The sequence below is a fragment of the Abramis brama genome (genome assembly GCF_963993115.1).
Source record: "Abramis brama genome assembly, chromosome: 4".
NCBI classification, from domain to species: Eukaryota; Metazoa; Chordata; class Actinopteri; order Cypriniformes; family Leuciscidae; genus Abramis; species Abramis brama.
The window spans coordinates 949514-971261 of NC_139966.1; the positions used below are offsets into that span (position 1 = coordinate 949514).

The 21748-nt window shown below is 39.2% G+C and overlaps 1 protein-coding gene across 1 annotated transcript in view; it reads right to left on the reverse strand.

Annotated features, from left to right (window-relative positions):
- The window catches only part of LOC311081373 (uncharacterized protein), a gene marked incomplete at its 3' end in the record, with an annotated part of 32357 nt that overhangs the window by 8172 nt on the left and 2437 nt on the right, over window positions 1–21748 (reverse strand). The window contains exon 2 of the mRNA XM_084111914.1: window positions 8505–8792. Coding sequence (XP_083968040.1) covers window positions 8505–8772 — 268 coding nt within the window. The 5' untranslated portion in view covers window positions 8773–8792. The remainder of the gene's footprint in view (window positions 1–8504; window positions 8793–21748) is intronic.

Sequence of the window (21748 nt, forward strand, 5' to 3'; positions counted from 1 at the left end):
GAGAATGAAAGTGAAACTACTGTGACAACTGATATTGTTATAGCTGCAGCTGAATGTATTTTAGCTGAGGAGAATAATACTGACTTTGAAAAGGATGAAGCTTTGTTTAAAGCTCCTCCTAGTAAGAGAAAACGTGTCAGGAAATCCCCAAGGAAAAAAAGTGATAAAGTGGAGATGGATAAACAAGCTGATGAAACTGAACATAGTGCAATGGATGATTCTGATAGTGAGACTGTAGATGGTAACAATGAGAAGGGTCAACAAAACTATTCTTTTGTAAAATTGAGAAGTTTCTTACAAAAGACAAAGAATATGAAGAATGTGCAGGTTGTAGATTACTTTCCTGATCGGAAAGCATTCATTGAATCAGCCATAATGTTGATGAGGGGAGAAGGTGAAGAACGATTCACAGCACAGGAGATATATAGACTGAAGAAATTTGTTTCTAAAGTGAAACTGGAACTAAAGATTGAAGATGGATTTGAAACTACATAGATATCTTTTTTTTAAGTTATTGTGTGTTTCTTTGTGGTGTTTAAACCTATGCAATCAAATGAGTGCAATAAAAGTGGGCACCCTTAAAGGACAAATCAAGTGAAAAATGAACCTAGGGTTAATTAACGCATGGTTACCGAGTCGATCGTTCCCTGCGATGCGTTTTCATGAAAATCGAATGTATAGAGTTTTATCTTTAAAAACAGATTAGCTCATAGCAGTAGTATATGGGGCACAGAGTAAGTAAAAGTAAATCGCTAGTTAATACCACTAACAAGGCTCAAAATAGCCTCACACTAACACGGTAACATAATGAGGGTCCTTACATACAAACAGAAGCATTGAGAACTTTGTAAGTGTACAGACAGTTTAATAAGAAGATACTTTATAAAGACAGTACATTACGCGTTGACATGCAGGATCCATCTTGGAAAACAGTCTCGACTAATCGAGTCACGAACGCCGTCGATAGGATAGCTGGTCAATAGGAGTTACGTTTGTGAAATCTAACGTAGCACGGCGTTCGTGGCTCGATTAGTCGAGCCACCAAAGGGCTGTACAATTCTATGCTGAGTTATATAGGAGTGAAAATAAAGAGAATGAGGAGATTTCTGCCAAATTTTATGATGGCTTGCCAAATGTTTCACAGGACAATGTAGTAAAACTTGATGGGTCCCTTACAGAGCAGGAGCTTTTAAATGCTTTAAAAGACATGAAGACTGGTAAAAGCACCAGGTATTGATGGCCTCTCCGTGAAGTTTTACAAGGCCTTTTGGGGAGTGATGGGCAAGGACCCATCTTTCTTGTTGCCTAAGAAAGGTGACTTACAGGAAATAAAGAACTGGCGACCTCTAAGTTTTCTATGTACAGACTTGAATATTTTTTCTAAGGTTTTGGCCAATAGGTTAAAAGATGTGATGGGGCAAGTGGTTCATTCGGACCAGACCTATTGTATACCCGGAAGGTCCATTATGGATAACATTACTCTTATTAGAGATATTTTGGATGTCTCTGGTTATCTTGATCTGGACATAGGCTTTATTTCAATTGATCAAGAAAAAGCCTTTGATCGAATAGAGCATCAATACCTCTGGAATACGCTTGATGCTTTTGGCTTTGGGTCCACCTTTAGGGGAATGATTCAAGTACTTTATAGAGACATTGAGAGCGTGCTGAAGATCAATGGTGGTTTGAGTGCCCCTTTTGAAATTGGGAGAGGTATAAGACAGGGATGTGCTCTCTCCGGAATGTTATATTCCCTGGCAATTGAACCAATGTTAAATAAGCTGCGTTCTTGTATTGAAGGTTTTAAGTTAGGGAATGTTCACAGTGTTCAACATCAAATATCAGCTTATGCAGATGATGTGATGATTTTAATTAATGGGAAAAAAGATGTTATTAACTTGGAGTCTACTGTTAATGAATTTGGTGTAATCTCTGCTGCAAGAGTGAACTGGGAGAAAAGTGATGCACTGATTAGAGGTAAATGGAAGAATGCCTTACCAATTTTACCTGGTGGGTTGAATTGGAAGAAAGGGGGTTTAAAGTATTTGGGAGTGCATCTTGGAGAAGTATCTGTGCAACAGAAAAACTGGGATGGGATTATAGAAAAATTGGAAGGCAGACTAAAGAAATGGAGATGGATTCATTCCCAGCTGTCCTTTAGAGGGAGAGTACTAATATTGAACAATTTAATAGCCTCAACTATGTGGCATAAGCTCTCTTGTGTTGAACCTCCCACTGGACTATTGGCAAGGCTGCAAAGGATATTGGTGGACTTCTTCTGGGACAGGTTGCACTGGGTCCCTCAAAGTGTGCTCTTCTTGCCATTGGAGGAGGGAGGACAAGGGTTGGTGTCTCTATCAAGCAGGTATGCAACATTACGATTACAGTTCATCCAGAAGCTTCTAACAGGCTCAGTGGATGTGGTATGGAGAGAAGATGCAAAAAACATTCTTCATAGAGTGGATGGACTTGGATTAGATACTGCTTTGTTCCTCACGGATACTAAAAAGCTACATTTGAGTGGACTATCTTCTTTTTATCTTGGTTTGTTCAAAGTTTGGGGATCTTTCATCATTAAAAGACCAGAAAATGCAACTTCCCTGTTCTGGTTGTTGGAGGAGCCTCTAGTTAAGGGGGCCCGTTTGGACATAACAGATCAAGTGCCAAATCTTTCTCAGAGGCTGTGTGACACCCAGACTGTAAAGATGAGTCATATAATTAAAGTGACCGGATCTGAATTAAAAGACGTTACGGCTGTGGCATCGTTATTAGGACAAAAATCTATGCGACAAACCTCAACAATCATGGAGTTATGGAGAAAGAAACTGACAGCAGAAGAGTTGTTACTTCTTGAAAGATATAAGGAAGGACTTTTACTTCCTGATATGAGAGACCCTTTTCCCAAGCACTGGATTACACCAGACTTAAAGGAGATGTCTGGCATTTTGTTAAATTTGAATGGACTTCAGGACTTAATATTAGATGAATTAAGTGGAAAAGTGATGTATAAATGTTTTGTTAAAATTTTGTACAAGTCAACACTGTGTGAGAAAATGGAGAATGTCTGGAGAGAGAAATTTGATGTGGGGAATGAAGTTAAACCACATTGGAGGGCCTTATATAAACCACCATTGATGAAAAAATCAGGAGATCTACAATTGAGAATCCTGAAGGAGGCTGTTGCTGTGAATGCTTTTGTTTCGATCATTAACCCAAGTGTCAATGAAGGTTGTGTTTTTTGTGGGCTCAGAGAAACAATTTACCATTGTTTTCTGGAATGTATCAGGCTGAAACCACTTTTTAATTTACTAGGAAAATTGTTTTTGGGTTTTAAGGAAAGTTTTACACCAAAGGTTTTCATCTATGGGGCAGGATACAACCGCAAGCAAAGATTCAAATGGCAGTTGATAAACTTTATAGTTGGCCAAGCAAAAATGGCAATATATATTTCAAGGAAAAACATGATTAAAAATATGCATTGCCAGGATAGTGTACTGTTGTTTAAGGCATTTCTTAGATCTAGGATCTCAGTTGAGTTTAAGTATTATAAGGAGATGCAAGATTTGGGAACCTTTATATTGCAGTGGTGTTTCAATGAGGTTTGTTGTGCTGTGTTTGAGGGGGATCTAACTTTGAGCTTTTTGCTGTGTTGATTGTTTTTGTTTTGTAATGATGGGTCCTTGTTACTGACTTAATAAAAGTGTGGGTTAAAAAAAAAAAAACTCTCTCTCTCTCTCTCTCTCTCTCTCTCACAACACACACACACGGGTTCTAAAAAGGAACTTCTCTATTTTAAATTCAATTATAAATTATAAATAAAATATATAACTCACTGAATAATAACAAATGTTACAAAAACTGATTTAAACAGTATTAAAAATAAACTGATTTAAAAATAAGTTGGTTAAAAATAAATAAATACATATAAATATAAAAACACCTTACATTTTCAGAGCGCTGAAGAAGTAGTTCTTTATGCAATGATAAAAATAAAAAAATAATCCAAATAGTGTAAGTTGTCATAAACAAGACACTCCCAGATCCTCCAGTGATAAACCACAGTGTGAACTGAAGCTTCAGACGCTCACAGAGACGGAGGAGTTACAGACCAGACAAGCCTCGGGACACACTGTCACAGTAAACCCTAACCCTAACCCTGCGCTCCAGAGGTTTATTCACACTAAAATAAACCAATCAGAGCGTCATCTTACATTCCCTTTAAGAGCAGGCGCGCTTGTTCCATGGCGGATTGCTATTATAACGGCGGATTTGCCAGGAGCGGTTCACAGCCGAGGAGACCCGACGTTCTCGTCAGGGCCGTAAAACACAGAGAAGTGACATTTGGGGATGGAGAAACACACCCAGATTAGCTTCGGTTAAACAGGCGTATGATAATTTGGGTAAATGTGTAAGCTAGATTTATGCCTATTTTTCACATCTTCATGGACACAACAATGATTTCCCTCGTGTGGAAATATTTTTCCTTGTAATAATGTATGGTTTGCAAAAATGAAAACTGCTGTGTCTGTGTAGATGAGAGAAGCAAAGTGTGTGTGTGTGTTGTGCACACGCTACATTATGGCCAAGCATGCGCTCTTAAAATAGCATCTGAATAACATGCGCAATGCGTCACTGACCAGGAAAAACCTAGTCTAAAGTCAGTGGCGCGTTGCATCTCAAGGCCCAAGTCAATATCTGCCTAGGAAATCGCCAAGTGTTAATCTGCATCGCTATTTGTACTCGTTGTGAATATGCAGGCCACAAGAAGTAATTAGGTGGGGTTTTTTTTTGTTTTTTTATCACTTTTACTCAGGCCATGCTAGCTGGCAACAAAGGATTCCATTCATTATGCACTGAGACAAAAATGTGTTTGCCCGCCTGTCTAAATGTAGGAAAGACGGTGAATAAGCCCTATTTAAAAAAACGGTGGAGTGTTCCTTTAAGTGACAACATGTTATATGGTACAATTTCTGGTAAGCTACGTTTCTTTTATTATTGCTTGACACAAATTTCACTATTTCAATTCAATTCTTGTGATTTGATTCAATATTGACTCATTTGGATAAATATTAGGTACACAAGATAGGCATTAATTTTTCTCAAAAAAAAAAAGATCCCACCTAATGCTGTAAACACACAGAGAGCCCTATCAGCTGGAACTATTATTCAAGGTTAAAAATAACTCAAATTAAATATAATGCATTTTTTTATAATAATAATAACAACTTTATTTAATGATATAAGTCAAATATAATAAATATGTAATATAGTACACATATTTAGCAAAATATTCGCTATAGACTAGCTATATTTTTTCCTTCTAGCCAACTGCGTGCTATAGTCTATATTATGGTCATCAAATGGCTTACCTGAGGTATATGTTATGTTACATACAGTAATTGTTCTCCAGCTGTTTTACCTCTTTCCGCTGTTGAAAAACACTGATTGATTGATATTATGTATGAGGAATATACATTTCGGTAAGTTGTAGGCTACTGTATCTTTCAACATTGTTCATTCGTGTTTATTTACTATTAGCTAGATGATCGGTTACGTCAAACAAGCGGCAAAATGATATTTATTGTTTGAATTTCGTAATAAAATTGACAGAATCTGAGAGCTGATATTTGTTATATCATAAGTAACCTGCTCTGTCTAGTCTGTCGGTCTCCGTGTCCTCTTTGCTTCGTGATTTTTCTGCGTGTGAGAAAGTGGATGTGTGGCGTGAGAGCGTGTGAAAAGTGTCAATTGCGTGAGTCTCATGGTGAATGCGTGAGAGTTTGCAGCCCTGCTTTTTCTACGGTAGCTATGATCTATTGCACGTATAAGATGTATATCATTTTTACTTTTCTTGTATCTCCTGAACTATCCTTAATCAGTGTGGAAACACACAGGGTGAAACCCTTTACTGAGAATATATTATCGGTCATCTACTCAAAATACATGTAGAATTTAGGGCTGCATGATATTGAAGGAAAATGTGATATGCGACTCTTTAAAGGGCACCTATTATGCCCCTTTTCACAAGATGTAAAATAAGTATCTGACGTCCCCAGAGTGTGTATGTGAAGTTTTAGCTCAAAATACCCAACAGATCTTACAGCATGTTTAAATTGTCACTTTTTGGTGCTCAGAAAAACGTGCAGTTTCAGTGTGTCCATATTTTATTTATTAATATTAATAAAGGCCTGAGGCATTCTAAATGTCTTCATTGTCGCGCTCTGTCTTTCTCTGAAAATAGGTCTATGTGGTGAATTTCTTAAATAAGGATATATTGAACATTTCACATGTGTGAGATGACGTGTGACACTTCATATTTAAATGAAGTGATAAATAAAAAAATATACTTTTAAGTTCAAGTCAAGTTTTTCCACAGACCACCGATGTGGAATATTTGTTTTTATTAAGACTTTAAATAATTCATTCAATTTAATTTAAAACACCTTTTATTTTTAAACAGATATAATTTAAACTTTTAACTATAAATATGATCACTGAACACACACTCCCCTCTGACTCAGAGACTGTCAAACACGGGTGTGAGAGAGAAACTCTTCAGGAAACACTCTGAGATCTTTTGTTTTTAACTTACTGCATTTTTGCAATCCCCATTCATACGTTGTATGGACATCGATGTGTTAGGAGCTACTTCTTCAACTCTCTGAAAATGTAAGATGATTTTTTTGTTGTTGTTTATCTAAAACTAAAATAATTGGTCCACTGTGTTTCAGTAAATTTAGAAAAGATGTTTATTTTTATATTGAGCGAAATAATCATTTCATTTATATTCTTCTAAAGAACTGAATTTTTTTTCCAACTTTAGTTAGTGTGAAATCTTGTGAAATACGTGTGTGTGTGTGTGTGTGTGTGTGTGTGTGTGTGTGTGTGTGTGTGTGATTCATCATGATATGTTCTGTTGAATTGCTCCTTAATTTCATTATTAGAAAACCTCTTTTTCTCACTTCAACTGTCCCCAGCAATGATGCCTGCATATGGCACACAGACCCAACCTGATGTCAGAGGTAAAAAAAAAACTAAAAAAAAAAAACATGCCATTATAACATGTCAAGGTTACAAAATTAGTCAAAGGACAAAATTAGTCAAAATTAGTCATACTCATGAGGTCATAGACACTCCAATTAGTCAATGGTCATGGGTCATTTTCATCCCCGGAGGATACCCAAGGTCAACAGCGACACCGCCTGGAGGGGTCAAGGTCATTGCTAGGGGATAACTTGGGTGGGCAGTGTGTGTGTGTGGGGGGGGTCATAAATCATTTTGACACAAGCTGAATAACATCATAATAACTACTAACATGAACTGTTGACGAAACGCACTCATGCCAACTAGAGACGAATGCGAGTGAGCAGCAGATGCAGAGCTCTTTAATTCACGATCAACCTCGTTTTATTGTAAAGTGAATTCAACAACGCATTCTTTTTCTTTGAAGAAACAAAGGCTAAATAATTTGTTAGAGTTATTTTTTGTAATTGGTGTGGATGACACGCAGCGAAATATACAGTTTTATCAAGTCAGTTTGTTTGAAGCACCGAGAGACACATGTTAAAGCGTTGACCACCCAGCTATCGTCTGAACACTGTCATGTCAGCATGAGTTTAACGCTTTATGCTTAGGCTACGCAAAGCCTCATTGATGTGACATTTTTCTATTGCAATGTTTATGTTGAAATATTTTCATTATTTATTAAAGAAAATAATGCTAATCATAACAACCTACTATAAGCCTATTTAATTCTTCATTAATCCTAAAACACAAATGCTGCCGACTAACATCGTTTAGCAAGTCCTGGCAATGTTTTAATTTTACGATCATTTATTTTAAATTATGTTCCAGTTCAGAAATCTAGGCCTACTAACAAACTAAAATAACACGAAGTATAAGACGCATAACCTTGACATGCATAGCCTTTCTAGCTATAGAAAATCTGGACACACAATGTTAACGTTTAGCCTACTTTGCTTAAATTTGATGCAATAATAGAAGCCTACATTTGTTTCAGTTCTAAATTTGTACTGTAATTTCAGTATTGGGGATTATGAATTTGTTTAACTACAATGTTTCACTTGAATTGATCTGCTACTAGCTCTCAACAAGCCACGGCTGATTAGGCAATAGAGAGAATAAACGGACACTTTTCAAAGTCTGTGATTACAGCGCCTCTTAGCGGTAAAAGGCAGCAAATACACATCCCAGTTTTACCACCGCGGGAAAGGCAATGTACTAGTTGCTTGCAGAAGTTTTAATGAAGGTTTTTAGACCATTGTAAACCATTTAACCATTTTGTATAATCAGACACTGTTCTATTAAATGTACTTGTATAACATCTGTTGCTGTTCTTGGCCCTGTAATTGTTGCTTGCTTTTATACTTTCTTGTTTCCATGTACAGGAAGTACACATATCTCTTTTGAATGAGCTCCAACAGCGACAGATGTCTTCATGTTGCCTGTCAACTACATTACAGTCACAGTGAATTAAACCTTACCTTGCTTGAGTTGCTTGTGATTGTTCTCCAGCTGCTCAGCCAGATTATTCTGGTTAATCTTCCTCAGGATCTTCACTGTGATCTTCACAGCTTCTTCCGGCCCAAAACACTCCACCATCTTATCCACAGTTTTCAACCTATCTACTTTCTCCATTTCAGACTTTTTTATACACTCATGATCTTTCACTAGGTGCCACTGAAACATCTTCTGTTCATCTTCTTCCAGGTCCATCAATGAGTTCAGAAGCAGCTCTTTAACAGGTGCCATTGTCCTTCACTGATTCACAGCTGCAGGGTAAAGAGAAAAAGATCTGAAGTAGTTTCACTCCTAACATTTGGACATAAGCACTCAAGTGTTATTTAGGTTATGAAATGAAGCTGTGATTGGGTTTGCTGATCGATTGCTCCTCTCTGCCTTGTTGCATCTGAAAGCTTCGTATTTCTTTCTGTTTTGAATCATTATTTACTATCATTCCTTGTTGTTTGTACTGCTAAATATAACTTACTCAACACCACACATTAACCTGACATCGCTACCTTCAATCTAAATCATTATTGCTAGCACAACACACTAGTAATTCGCTAGCCTGTTAGCGTGCCATCCGCGCGCTCTTTATTTATTTATTTTTCTCGCGTGCGGTCGTGCCCTTTACGAGACCATCAAACAACTTAGGTGAGTAGGATCAGTCAACAAACACGGTAAGTCATGTCATCTTCTCCTCTTATTGTTACTTGCACCTCATGCAACATGTTTAGCATATCCTTCTGTAACCCGTGTATCACTCTAGTGCTATTGGCTGCTCAGCGTGGCCAAAGAGCGCGCTCAGTTTTTCTCCTCAGCAGAACAAGAACTAATTGTAGCGTCTGGACCAATTGGACAAACACAATTTATTTATTTAATAAATAATCCAGCAAACTCACTGTGAAACCTTCACCAAAAACTAACATCCCAAGTGAAGCTCACACACTGGCAGGACGGTGTCTTGTTACAGGAAACACAGGGAGTTTTACGACCAAAAAGAATTTGGTCGCATGTGCAAGAGAGAGACAATGGGGAGACAGAAACAATCTTCCATGCAGACTTCGCTGCATTAATCAGAAACTAACTGATCTAGAAATGAACGTGCATCCCAGAAACTGTGTGAATGATTGTGATGTTTTGTGTACTATTATGTATACACCATGGTATGTATTTTATTATACAACCAACGGTCAGTGTAACTTTACCTGTGTGTCTCCTATCTAATTACTCCTCATTTAATGACTCACTTTGATGTACATCACCTTCTCTTAGAATGCAGTGTGGATTCGTTATATCTTTTTTTTTTTTTTTTTTTTTTTTTTTGCCCAGCCACCACCCCCCCGTCTTCGGAGGTCAACTTTATTTTTATTCATATAACAAAATAAGAAAATAATAAAGAGTGACAAGCCGTAACAGGGAGACAGGGAGGTACACAGACAGACGGTCAGACAGACAGACACACGGCCAGACAGACAGACAGACAGACAGACAGACAGACAGATAGACAGACAAGCAGAGTTATAAGTGTGGGATTGGTATGTCTGTAAGTGTGTGACTGTTAGGTGTTGTTAAGGCAGATATATTGGTGGCGGGGGTAAAGATGATTGGAGGGGAGGGGAGGGGTGGAGATGGGGTGAGTGGGAAAGCACGTGGTTTACATTAGCTGTTGAATTTTTAGAAAGGTTATGAGAGGATTCCAGGTTTCTTTAAAGGCAGATATATTGTTCTTTTTATGAGCTATAATTTCTTCTGTCAAAATGAATTCTGTAATTAGGTTAGTCCAATGGGTGAAATTACAGGATGATTTTGATTTTCCAGTTTTGAAAGATTATCTTTTTAGCGATTGCTAGAGAGACAAGAACTGGGGTTTTGTATTTGGAGGGGATGGAGGTTTCTGAAGTATCTCCTAGGAGACAGAGTGCAGGAGACAGTGGAACTCTGCAGTCCAGGATTGAAGATAGTGTGTTGGTTAATGTGATCCAAAGGGAGTGAACAGGCTGGCAGAGCCAGGTTGCGTGGAGATAGGTATCTGTGCTCCCAGAGGTGCACTGTGAACAGGTGTCTGTGTCAGATAATTTCATTTTAAATAGTTTACTCTGAGTGATGTGGATTCTGTGGATGGTTTTATATTGTATTGAGTTGTAAATTGGTATTGGTGGTCATAGTAAAAGTGTTCCTGCAGATCTGTGTCCAGAAATCTGGGTCGGAAGATAGCATGAGGTCACTTTCCCACTTCCCCTTGGGCAGGGTTATTGTGGGGTTAGATGAAGCGATGATGGTGTAGAGTTTAGATATAAGTTTTCTTGGGTGGTTGCCTATCTCTAATAACTTATAACTTATTTCAGAAGGATGTAGGGTGTTAGTTAAAGTTATTTTGCTTTGAATTAAAAATTTAAGCTGTTGGTAGTGGAGAAATTGGTCTCTCCCGATCCCGAATTTCTGGACAATTGAGGTAAATGACATAAATTTATGATTTTCAAATACGTGGTGAAGGTGGGTGATGCCATTTTGTTGCCATTTGGGGAAGTGGATCGGTTTATTGTGAAGACGGAGGTCAGGGTTGTGCCAGATGGGAGTATACCTACATGGAGCTTGGGGAGATTTGGTGATTTTGTTGGTTTTCCACCAGGCTGACAGAGTTGTTGCTATTGTAATGTTATGATAGAAGTCCAGTTTTTTGATTGACTTTGGTAGAAAGGGAAGATCTGCGATTGAGTTGGGGGAGCACAAGTATTGCTCAAGATCAAGCCATGGGTCGGAATATGTCTGTTGTTGAGTCCATTTATATAGATATTGTAATTGGTTTGCCAGGTAGTAGTGCATGAAATTTGGTGCTTCAAGTCCACCTAAGTGTTTTGTATTTTGGAGTGTTGTAAGTGCTATCCTTGGTTTTTTATTTTTCCAGTAGAAGTGAGTGGTGAGGGAATCTAATTTTTTGAACCAATAGTCTGTCGGAGTAATTGGAATCATTGAAAATAGGTAATTGATCTGGGGGAGTATCTTCATTTTGATTGTTGCTATACGGCCTGTGAGTGTGAGTGGGAGCTTGTTCCATCGTTTATAATCATCTTCTATTTTCTTGAGAAGTGAGGCGTAGTTGAGGTTGTATAGCTCTGACAGCCTGGGGGAAATTGATATACCTAAGTACTTGATGTTACCCGTGTTGAGGGGAAGGGAGGGGTCATGAGCTGCAGAGTCCACATCGTCTCCTAATAGCGGAAGTATAGTTGATTTATTCCAATTGATTGTATAGTGAGAGACTTTTGAGAATTTGTTGATGACATTGAATGCTTCATTAAGTGATTGTGATGGAGTTTGTAAGTATAATAGTAAATCATCTGCATATAGACTAATTTTGTGTTGAGAGTTGTTGACTTGGATTCCTTTAATTTTATTGTTTTGGCGTATTGCTGCTGCGAGTGGTTCGATGAATATGGCAAAGAGGGATGGTGAGAGTGGGCATCCCTGTCTGGTTCCTTGGTGCAGAATGAAACTTGGTGAAGTGATCCCATTTGTGATGACTGCGGCCCTTGGAGAAGTGTATAGTGTTGTTATCCATTGGATGAACGACTCTCCAAAACCAAATTTACGGAGGGTGGTGAATAAGAATGTCCAGTTGACCTTGTCAAATGCTTTTTCTGCGTCTAGTGATGCAACTATAGTTTTTTGTAACTGTCCTTGTGCAATGCTGATGAGATTGAAAAGTCTGCGGATATTGTCTTTTGCATTTCTGTTTTTGATGAAGCCTGTCTGGTCTGGGTGAATTAGTGAATGCATAACTGTTTCAATCCTGGTAGCTAGAGTCTTTGTGATAATTTTCAGATCAGTGTTGATTAATGAAAGTGGGCGGTAACTAGAGGGATGTGTTGGGTCCTTATTGGGTTTCAGAAATACAGTAATGAGCGCTGTGTTCATATGTGTGGGAATGGTACATGTGGTTTGGATTTCTGTGAGTAATTTGTTAAAAGTTGGTGATAAGATGTCCCAAAAGTGTTTGTAGAATTCTGCCGGTAGTCCATCGGGTCCAGGTGATTTATTGTTTTGCATGCTTTGTAAGGCTTTGATAAGTTCTTCAGGGGTGATGGGTTGTTCTAAAAAGTTTGCTTGTTCTGTGGTTAATGAGGGAAGGTCCAGATTGTTAAAAAAAGAATCAATTTCAGATTGTAGAGGTTGGGTGCCGTTAGTGTACAAAGAGCTGTAGAAATGGCGAAAAGAGTTATTAATTTCTTGAGGGTCCTGCGTAGTTTTGCCTGAAGTGTCCAGAATAGATGGGATGAGTGATTTGTCTTTTTTGTATTGTAACATGTTTGCCAGATACTTACCTGCTTTATTGCTAAGGTGAAACTGATCATATTTAAGTTGCTGTATACAGAACTGTGTTTTTTTGTTTATGATACTATCCAATTGAGCCTTAAGTTGCTTGAGTTCAGTTTGTACTTCTTCAGATGGGGCGGTAAACTGTGGATTACTAAGCAGTTTTATTTTCTGTTCAAGAGTGTTTTCCAATTGTTGTTGCTGTTTTTTTTTGTGGGATGAATATGATATAATTATGCCTCTCATGACTGCTTTGCCAGATTCCCAAAGTGTTGATGGTGAGATTTCTGGAGAGTCGTTCATCTCCAGAAAGGATGCCCACTCTATTTTTATAAGTGTGGTAAAATTGGGGTCTTCTAGGAGAGAATTATTGAAGCGCCATCTTGTAGAGGTTTTCTTTTGTGCTGGGATGTTTAATGTTAAAGATACAGGGGCATGGTCACTGATAATAATTGAATGGATAGTATTTTCTAATATCTGTTGCATTAAGGAGTTGCTAACCAAAAAAAAATCTATTCTAGAGGAAGAACGGTGGGCTGAAGAGGCATATGAATATTCTCTTAGCAGTGGGTTCCTTGCTCTCCAGCTATCGCCAAGGCCATAATCCGTCATGTATTGTTTAATTACTTCTGATGCGTGACAAGTTCGTCTGTTACTGTGATTATGTGTACGGTCAAATGATGGATTGAGAACAGTATTGAAATCTCCGGCTACTATGAGATTTGTGGAATTGTACAGCAGAGAGAAGAGATTATGAAAGAAAAGTGGGTCATCATTGTTTGGAGCGTAAATGTTTGCTAGTGTAAAAGTTAAGTGATTGATTGATATATTGATGATAATAAATCTTCCTTCTGGATCTGAAATTGAGGAATTAAGAGTGAATCTGATGTTTTTATTTATCAAGATAGAAACACCTCTTTGCTTGCTATTAAATGTAGATGAGAATATTTTGTCGAATTGTTTGAAATGGAGATGTTGTAGTTCTGTATCCGTTAAGTGTGTTTCTTGTAAGAAGCAAATATCTGCCCTTAATTTAATGAGGTGGTTGATTACTTTAATTTTTTTAGGGGTGGTATGAAAGCCACGTACATTCCATGTTATCAGTTTAAGTGTTTGCATGGTAAAATATAAATACTAATAGTATGTAAGATGTGCTATTTGTACCTAAGATAGGTACCCATGATATGTAGTGGGAGGGGGGAGGGGGAGGGGGAGGGGGGTTTCCAGGCTGGCTGGCTCATTCAAACAGACACAAAACATAGATGGACAGAACACAAATATAAACACTGCTCTGCACATAAATAGACAGGACACATATTCAAAAAACCAACATACACTATGTGGGAGACAGAGAGAATGGCGAGTAACAAGAAAAGGAGAAAAAAAAATACTGGGAGATAATAACACAATGCATGTGTTACTAGAAGCAGACATGGCATTGTGGGAATAGAAGAGAATAAAGAGGAGAGAAAAAAAAAAAAAAAAAAAAAGAAGGAAAAAATAAAATAAAAAAATAACAAAATAAGAGAGACATCAGGGTCTATAATCAAAGTTCATTAATAACTATTGGCTTGATGAATGAAATATGTAACAGGTTATGGCAGTATGGCTATAAAGAATGCATTTTGGAACAGTCAGTGTTAGAATGGAAAATGAAAGTTTAGTTAGGATATAGCCACGTAGTGATGTTTGGATCGCGGTAGAGTGTTCCATCCACGTAAAGTTTGTCTACCGATAATGTAGCTCGCTTTCCTTCTTCACGGAAACGCCTCATCATCGGGACTAGTTTTCGTCTGCGATCTTGAATTTGTTTGGGGAACTGATCGTACATCCCATACGTGGTGTTCTTCAGCTGATTTCCTCTGCTTTTAACAAGTTCTTTGTGCTTGTATTTTTCAAATTTAACAATTATTGGAGGTGGCTTTTTGGGGTCTTTGGATGGAAGACGGTGAGCTCGGTGGAAAGTTATCTCCTCAACTGTCGCTGCAGGCAGCTTGAGCGAGTCGTGCATGAACTCTCTTATTGCCTTCTCTGGATCGTCGGGTGTGTTTTGTGGAGGTATGTTTATTCCAGAAAATATGAGATTATCGCGCATGCTGCGACACTGGATGTCCAATATGGTTTCTTGCATAATTTGATTTTCTTTGGTAAGTTTTGTTACTTGGGTGGAGAGGTGTGATGCGTTTTTTTTTAGTTCGATGTTATCTTGCATTAGAATTTCGATTTGGGATTGGGAAAATTCGAGACTAGCTTTCAGATCACGGATGTCTATATGGAGAAGTTCGAGTATGGCAAGTTTGGAGTTTATGGATGCGAGTACACTGACCTCGACTGTAGTTTCCTCGTCTGTTTCAGTGGATGAATCCCGTTTGCGTATTTTCCTGTTTGGTTCTGACATAATGTCCAGATTGTAGAAATAGCTGTCGATGAAGTTGAACAGGTTATCCGGGTCTTGATAAGATTGGTTATCCAGTATAGTGAAGGTTGTTTTGATAAGTGAGTGAAGTTGATAGTAATCCGGTGTTTGCGTTTGCGTTCAGAGCGCTGCCATGTTGGTTCTCACCCACAGTCTCGCGATAGTCTCAGTCTCGACACATCACCACATCCCCTCTGGAATTGTTCACCCGGATTCGTTATATCTATCTGAGTATTAATTATCAGAAAATAGTACTCGAGACAGCATCGTAAATCTCCCACAAAAAGGAAACTCCCGCCAGAAATTCCCTTTCTGATTGGTTTAAGACAGCCTGTAAGGCGTGCCTTTTGTTAAGCTTTAAAAGGCCGTTCCGTTAGCCCTGCCTTTCTCTTAGCTTGTCTCATCCAGCTACAAAACTGCTTCTGCTGATACTGGGGAAAACCCCTCCCCCTCCCCCACCCCTGGGGCCCTGGGTCCCTGGGTCCTGGGCCCAGCAGGCCGGAGCACTGCCTGCCATGCTTTCACGCTCCCCAAAGGGAGACAGACTGCCTCTTCTTCAATCCAGAAAAACTGCAACTTTACCATCATTGAATTGGCAACGATCAACTCCTGGCCTTCCTGGCACTTCAGGAGGCTGCACCAGCCAGCGTGCACTCAGCAGGCCAGGACAGCAGGCTTCGACTCACCACAGCGATGTGCTCGTAGCCACCATGCAAGCTCCGACCCACACCAGCTTCGGAACCACAAGATGGCAACTTGCACCATGACATTTGAGCCTCACGGACCCACCAACGGACTCATTTTTCAACCACTTCAAGAATTGTCCACGATTTGCAACTGACCATGCAAGTATTTAATGAGGTGCTATGAAATAAGCTGATGGTTCTTTTCATACTAAAATAGATCTTGCTCCATAGTTCTATTTCCTGTTTCCGGTTCCATAACACCCACCACTTGACCTATGCATGTATGGATGGATGAATGTATGTATGTTTGTTTGTTTGTTTTGCTTAGTTTAGTTATGTTTGTGATTTAGTTAATAAAACTTGTGCATAATTATGAATTTGGTTTCTGATCCTCTGTTTGCATACAAAGTCCCTTTTACGATCTTGATCTTGTTACATGCTCTAAATTGCTGTACATGATAAGGAATAATTATTTTTCAGCGACCATGAAGATACATTTTCCTTAGAATAAATGAATAATCAAAGAGTTCGTTGGAACTGATTAATTGATTGTAATATTAATTTGGCTTACCTCACAGTTAATCTAATTAACTGACCTAAATATTAATAATTAATCATAATTAATAATTATGGATTATTATTAATATTTCCCCTTTGAGCTAATATCGTTACATAATAGTCAAAGTTTATTCGGAATTTTAATGTTTAATCAAAACGCCTGGGAACACCTCAAAGTCTGCAAAAGCCAGGAGAGAGGGCTGGCAAAAAGTAGCAGACAATTTAAATCCGTTAGAAGTGGCCATGTTAGATGTTTTTATCACTTATCAGCCTATATTTATGTATTTTAATAATTGCATAATTACTTTGTGCATTGTAATTTCAGAGTCACCACACTAGAACATGGGAACAAATAAAAGTGAAGTACAAAAATATTCTTCATAATGGTAATTTTTAGTTATATTATAGTCTCTTTTATAAAAGGCACTGTTAAATAAATGGTTGTCTGTTTATAAAAGCAACCAAGAAAAAGGCTGAGAAAAAAAAGAAAAGATCTTAGTAGCCTACACTGTAAATCATGTTTGCTGCATTAAATTAAGGCCGTATAGTCATTTCAACTGTTAAATCTTGAGCAATGATGAATTGCTTTGACTTGTGAAAGTGAAAACTAACTAGAAGTACCGCATCGCGGTACAAAATATGACCGCCGCTCAGGCCTGCACTGGCTTTCCACAAAAATAAATGACGTGGAGTAATTTGGCTGTATTGCGTGTTTATGTATATACCTAAAAAAAGTAATAGTATGTGCATGTCTGTCTGTGTGTGTGTGTGTGTGTGTGTGTGTGTATGTGTGTGTGTTTGTGTATGTGTGTGTCTGTGTGTGTGTGTGTGTGTGTGTCTGTGCGTGTATGTATGTGTGCGTACATGTGTGCGCGTGTGTGTGTGTGTCTGTGCATGTGGATTTGTATGTGTGTGTATGGGTGTGTGTCTGTGCGTGTGGATGTCAGTGTGTGTGCATGCTTGCGTTTGTTTGTATTCCTGCATGTGTGTGTGTGACAGTATCATCCTAAACCAGCAACCCTTCGCTCAACAGCACCATCTACAGGCCGATGAGTGTACAGTCACTAAATGTGCACATAAATGAATTTATTTTATACCCCCCCATGGATGAAATTCTACAAAACTTAGCAGAGGATACCCCCAGAGGATGTCAAGTTAATCATACACATGAAATATGGTGCAGTTCTGAACATCTCCACTGAAGATAGGGGCGATTAAAGCAGAATAATATTGCATTTTCATTTTTTATGGGAGGGGCGCAAATCACAAATGAGTGATTATGGGCTAGGTTGATGTGGGCCCTTAAGAGCAACATACCATAAAAATTTCTTCATCCTCGGTGCCACGGTTCAGGTAGTTATTTAGGAAAAACTGCATTTTTTTGGGTTTGGGGGGGCCCAGCGCGGGGGGGGGGGGGGGGGAGTGGCCCCCGGGGACCAAACAAAATTTTTCCGTAGAAGTGTAGTGGGGCTACATGCCCACCAAATTTCATGTTCCCCGGTGCTTCGGTGTCCCTGGTATCGTTGACGAAAAATTTACGGGGGCCCCAGCGCAGGGGGGGAAGTGGCCCCCGGGGACCAAATGAAATTTTTCCGTAAAAGTCTAGTAGACCAACATACCATAAAAATTTCTTCATCCTCGGTGCCACAGTTCAGGTAGTTATTTAGGAAAAACTGCATTTTTTTGGTTTTGGGGGGGCCCAGCGCGGGGGGGGGAGTGGCCCCCGGGGACCAAACGAAATTTTTCCTTAGAAGTCTAGTGGGGCTACATGCCCACCAAATTTCATGTTCCCCGGTGCTTCGGTGTCCCTGGTATCGTTGACGAAAAATTTACGGGGGCCCCAGCGCGGGGGGGGGGGGGAGTGGCCCCCGGGGACCAAACGAAATTTTTCCGTAAAAGTCTAGTAGACGAACATACCATAAAAATTTCTTCATCCTCGGTGCCACGGTTCAGGTAGTTATTTAGGAAAAACTGCATTTTTTTGGGTTAAGGGGGGCCCAGCGCGGGGGGGGGAGTGGCCCCCGGGGACCAAACGAAATTTTTCCGTAGAAGTCTAGTGGGGCTACATGCCCACCAAATTTCATGTTCCCCGGTGTTTCGGTGTCCCTGGTATCGTTGACGAAAAATTTACGGGGGCCCCAGCGCGGGGGGGGGAAGTGGCCTCCGGGGACCAAACGAAATTTTTCCGTAAAAGTCTAGTAGACCAACATACCATAAAAATTTCTTCATCCTCGGTGCCACAGTTCAGGTAGTTATTTAGGAAAAACTGCATTTTTTTGGGTTTGGGGGGGCCCAGCGCGGGGGGGGAGTGGCCCCCGGGGACCAAACGAAATTTTTCCTTAGAAGTCTAGTGGGGCTACATGCCCACCAAATTTCATGTTCCCCGGTGTTTCGGTGTCCCTGGTATCGTTGACGAAAAATTTAAGGGGGCCCCAGCGCGGGGGGGGAAGTGGCCCCCGGGGACCAAACGAAATTTTTCCGTAAAAGTCTAGTAGACCAACATACCATAAAAATTTCTTCATCCTCGGTGCCACGGTTCAGGTAGTTATTTAGGAAAAACTGCATTTTTGGGGGTTTGGGGGGGCCCAGCGCGGGGGGGGAGTGGCCCCCGGGGACCAAACGAAATTTTTCCTTAGAAGTCTAGTGGGGCTACATGCCCACCAAATTTCATGTTCCCCGGTGCTTCGGTGTCCCTGGTATCGTTGACGAAAAATTCAGTAAGGTGACGGGAAAAAAAAAAAAAAAAAACTTTGACAATCCCTATATGACCGCTTTCGCTAGCTACGCTAGCGGCGGTCATAATAAACTTATGTTAATGTAAAAATATTTTGCCATGAGTTATTGATCACATTTTCCCGAGTGTAGTTCATTGTAATGACATTGTGTTTTCCTCTTTTGTGCACTTTTACATAATACACCAACACTTGTATCTGTTCCCAAGAAAGTGGTGGCTGAAATATGTGCAGTAAGTGGACATTTTCTAACTTTCCAAAAGAAAGAAAGTATAAGACTTTGTAATGTCCATTTGTTTCTATTACACTGGACAGTGAATAAACCCTCTCAGATAACTGTCATATGGAGGAACTAGCCTACCTGCAAGTGCATAAATAACTTTACTTAATTTATACTTGTATGCTTTATGGCTGCAATATAAGTTGCAGGATTGCACATCTACAGAAAGGCCTACAGAAGAGTCTGCACAGACAGAGAGACATAGGCCTACAGGTGGGCAGTGTATAGCCAACTTTTCCTTTTTATTTGTTGCATGAGGCATGTGTCTAATATCTCTTGTTGCAGGCACTTGACCACTGGCTTTTCTTTACAAAGAACAATTGAAATAAAACTCAAGGAACTAAGCATATTTGTCTTTTGTTAAACATTTAATGAAAGGTGTTGGAGTTTTTTTGGCAATGTTGTGTAATATGGCACATGCAACAATGTCACAGGCCCTGTCAGGTGTGCAACCCTCAGACTTTTCAGACACTGACATCTTCCCTTTAGTTAGCCAAAGTTCATTTCATTGTGTGCCCTTGTCCTGGCTAGAGCTGCATTGTAACTGGTTTGGGTCAGGGAATGGGGTCATAAAACACATGTCATAATCACCTATGAAAAAATGCAGTTCTGTTAGGATCAGCATAAGTGTATGTAATACAGTGAGCTTGATATGTAATTGTGGAACTTTCATTACCACTTTCAAATAATGTGCATAAATGTGAATCTCTGAAAATGCTTAAGTCATGCACAGATCCCGGCCATTTTGCTTTCACATTTGTGAAATGGAAGATTTTAGTCAACTGCCTTTTTTTTATTTTATTTGATATAATATTACTAATCTGGAATATTAAGAATCACAATAGTAACTGGTCTGCACATTTACATTGTGAACCCCCTTTCTGTTCACATAATCCCTTCATTGAGGCCTTGATGGCAGTCTATGGTCTAGCCTATAGTCTATGGTACCAATCACGTTAGTGAAGCCTGAGTGACATATACTGTAATCAGCATGGTCATGATTGCATGATCTTCAAAAAGAATTACGATAGCCTAATAAATAAAAAAATAAAAAACTGCTTAAAAAAAAATGCTTTACAACATGGGTCTTCAGTGGCTTGGAAATGCCACAAAAAAACTAAAACTGTTTTTTTTAAACCTAAAAGCGCCAGGTAAACTCCGAATGACACGACAGACAGCACTGTCCATGAAGTTCTCCGCATCTCCAATAGTGTGAAGGAAAGAGCCACTCGCAAATAATCTTAGGGCAATGCAAACAGTTTGTGCTGTAGTTAAATCTCGACTCCGACAAGTCGAAAATAAATGTGCGTTTCCAACAAATTAATAATGTTAACGACAATCTCATGAGTCACGAGAAAAAAATATATATCTCAGAAAGAGCACGATCGCGCTGCGCTGGACTTCCCGTATCAGCTCCGCTTATGAAGCCGGAATCTAATCCTGTTAACATGAAATAAGCTGCTCCCGAGCAGGTTTAAGATTGCGCACCTGTTGCTATGATAGCAAGTCCAGGCTGAACGTCGAAGAACCAAACAATCCAAGATCATGCCAAATCGCCAACAATCAAATCCAGCTAACTGAGTTAGCGACGTACGAAGAATGGGCCACTGATTGAAAAAATGTTTAAGATTTTAGTATTTTGAAAATAAGTAATTTAACTACAGACCTTATGCGCCAGAGAAACAAGTGTGCCGCCATCTTTAGAAAATTGTCTTTGAACTTCCGTTTTTGCGGTCGCTCTTTATATTCCTATGGCATTGCTGTCCAGGAGTAATTAGCTTTTGAAGTGGATTTACTTAATATAAAGTTAACAAAAGTTAACGAAAGTTATCATGAGGACTGTAATGTTTAAACCAGATGCCTTAACAAATGTCAGTCGACCGGGAAGATTTTAAAACGAGCCGTTCATTCATAAATACGCAAGATCGCTGTGAAAATAAAACCGGAAGTCAAAAGACAACTAGCGCAACGCTGGGCTACATAAGGTCTATACATTTGTACACTATTATTTCCTTTCTGGCTGTGTTTGTCTTTTGCTTGACTTTGGAACCTGAGAGCAGAAGGTGTTGTTACAGCAGAGAATTCTATTTCAGTAATGTCACATGGTACAAAACTATTTCTCAAAATACCTATAGAATGTATTACCATCTTCGGGACAAGGATGTAGTATACACTCACCTAAAGGATTATCAGGAACACCTGTTCAATTTCTCATTAATGCAATTATCTAATCAAC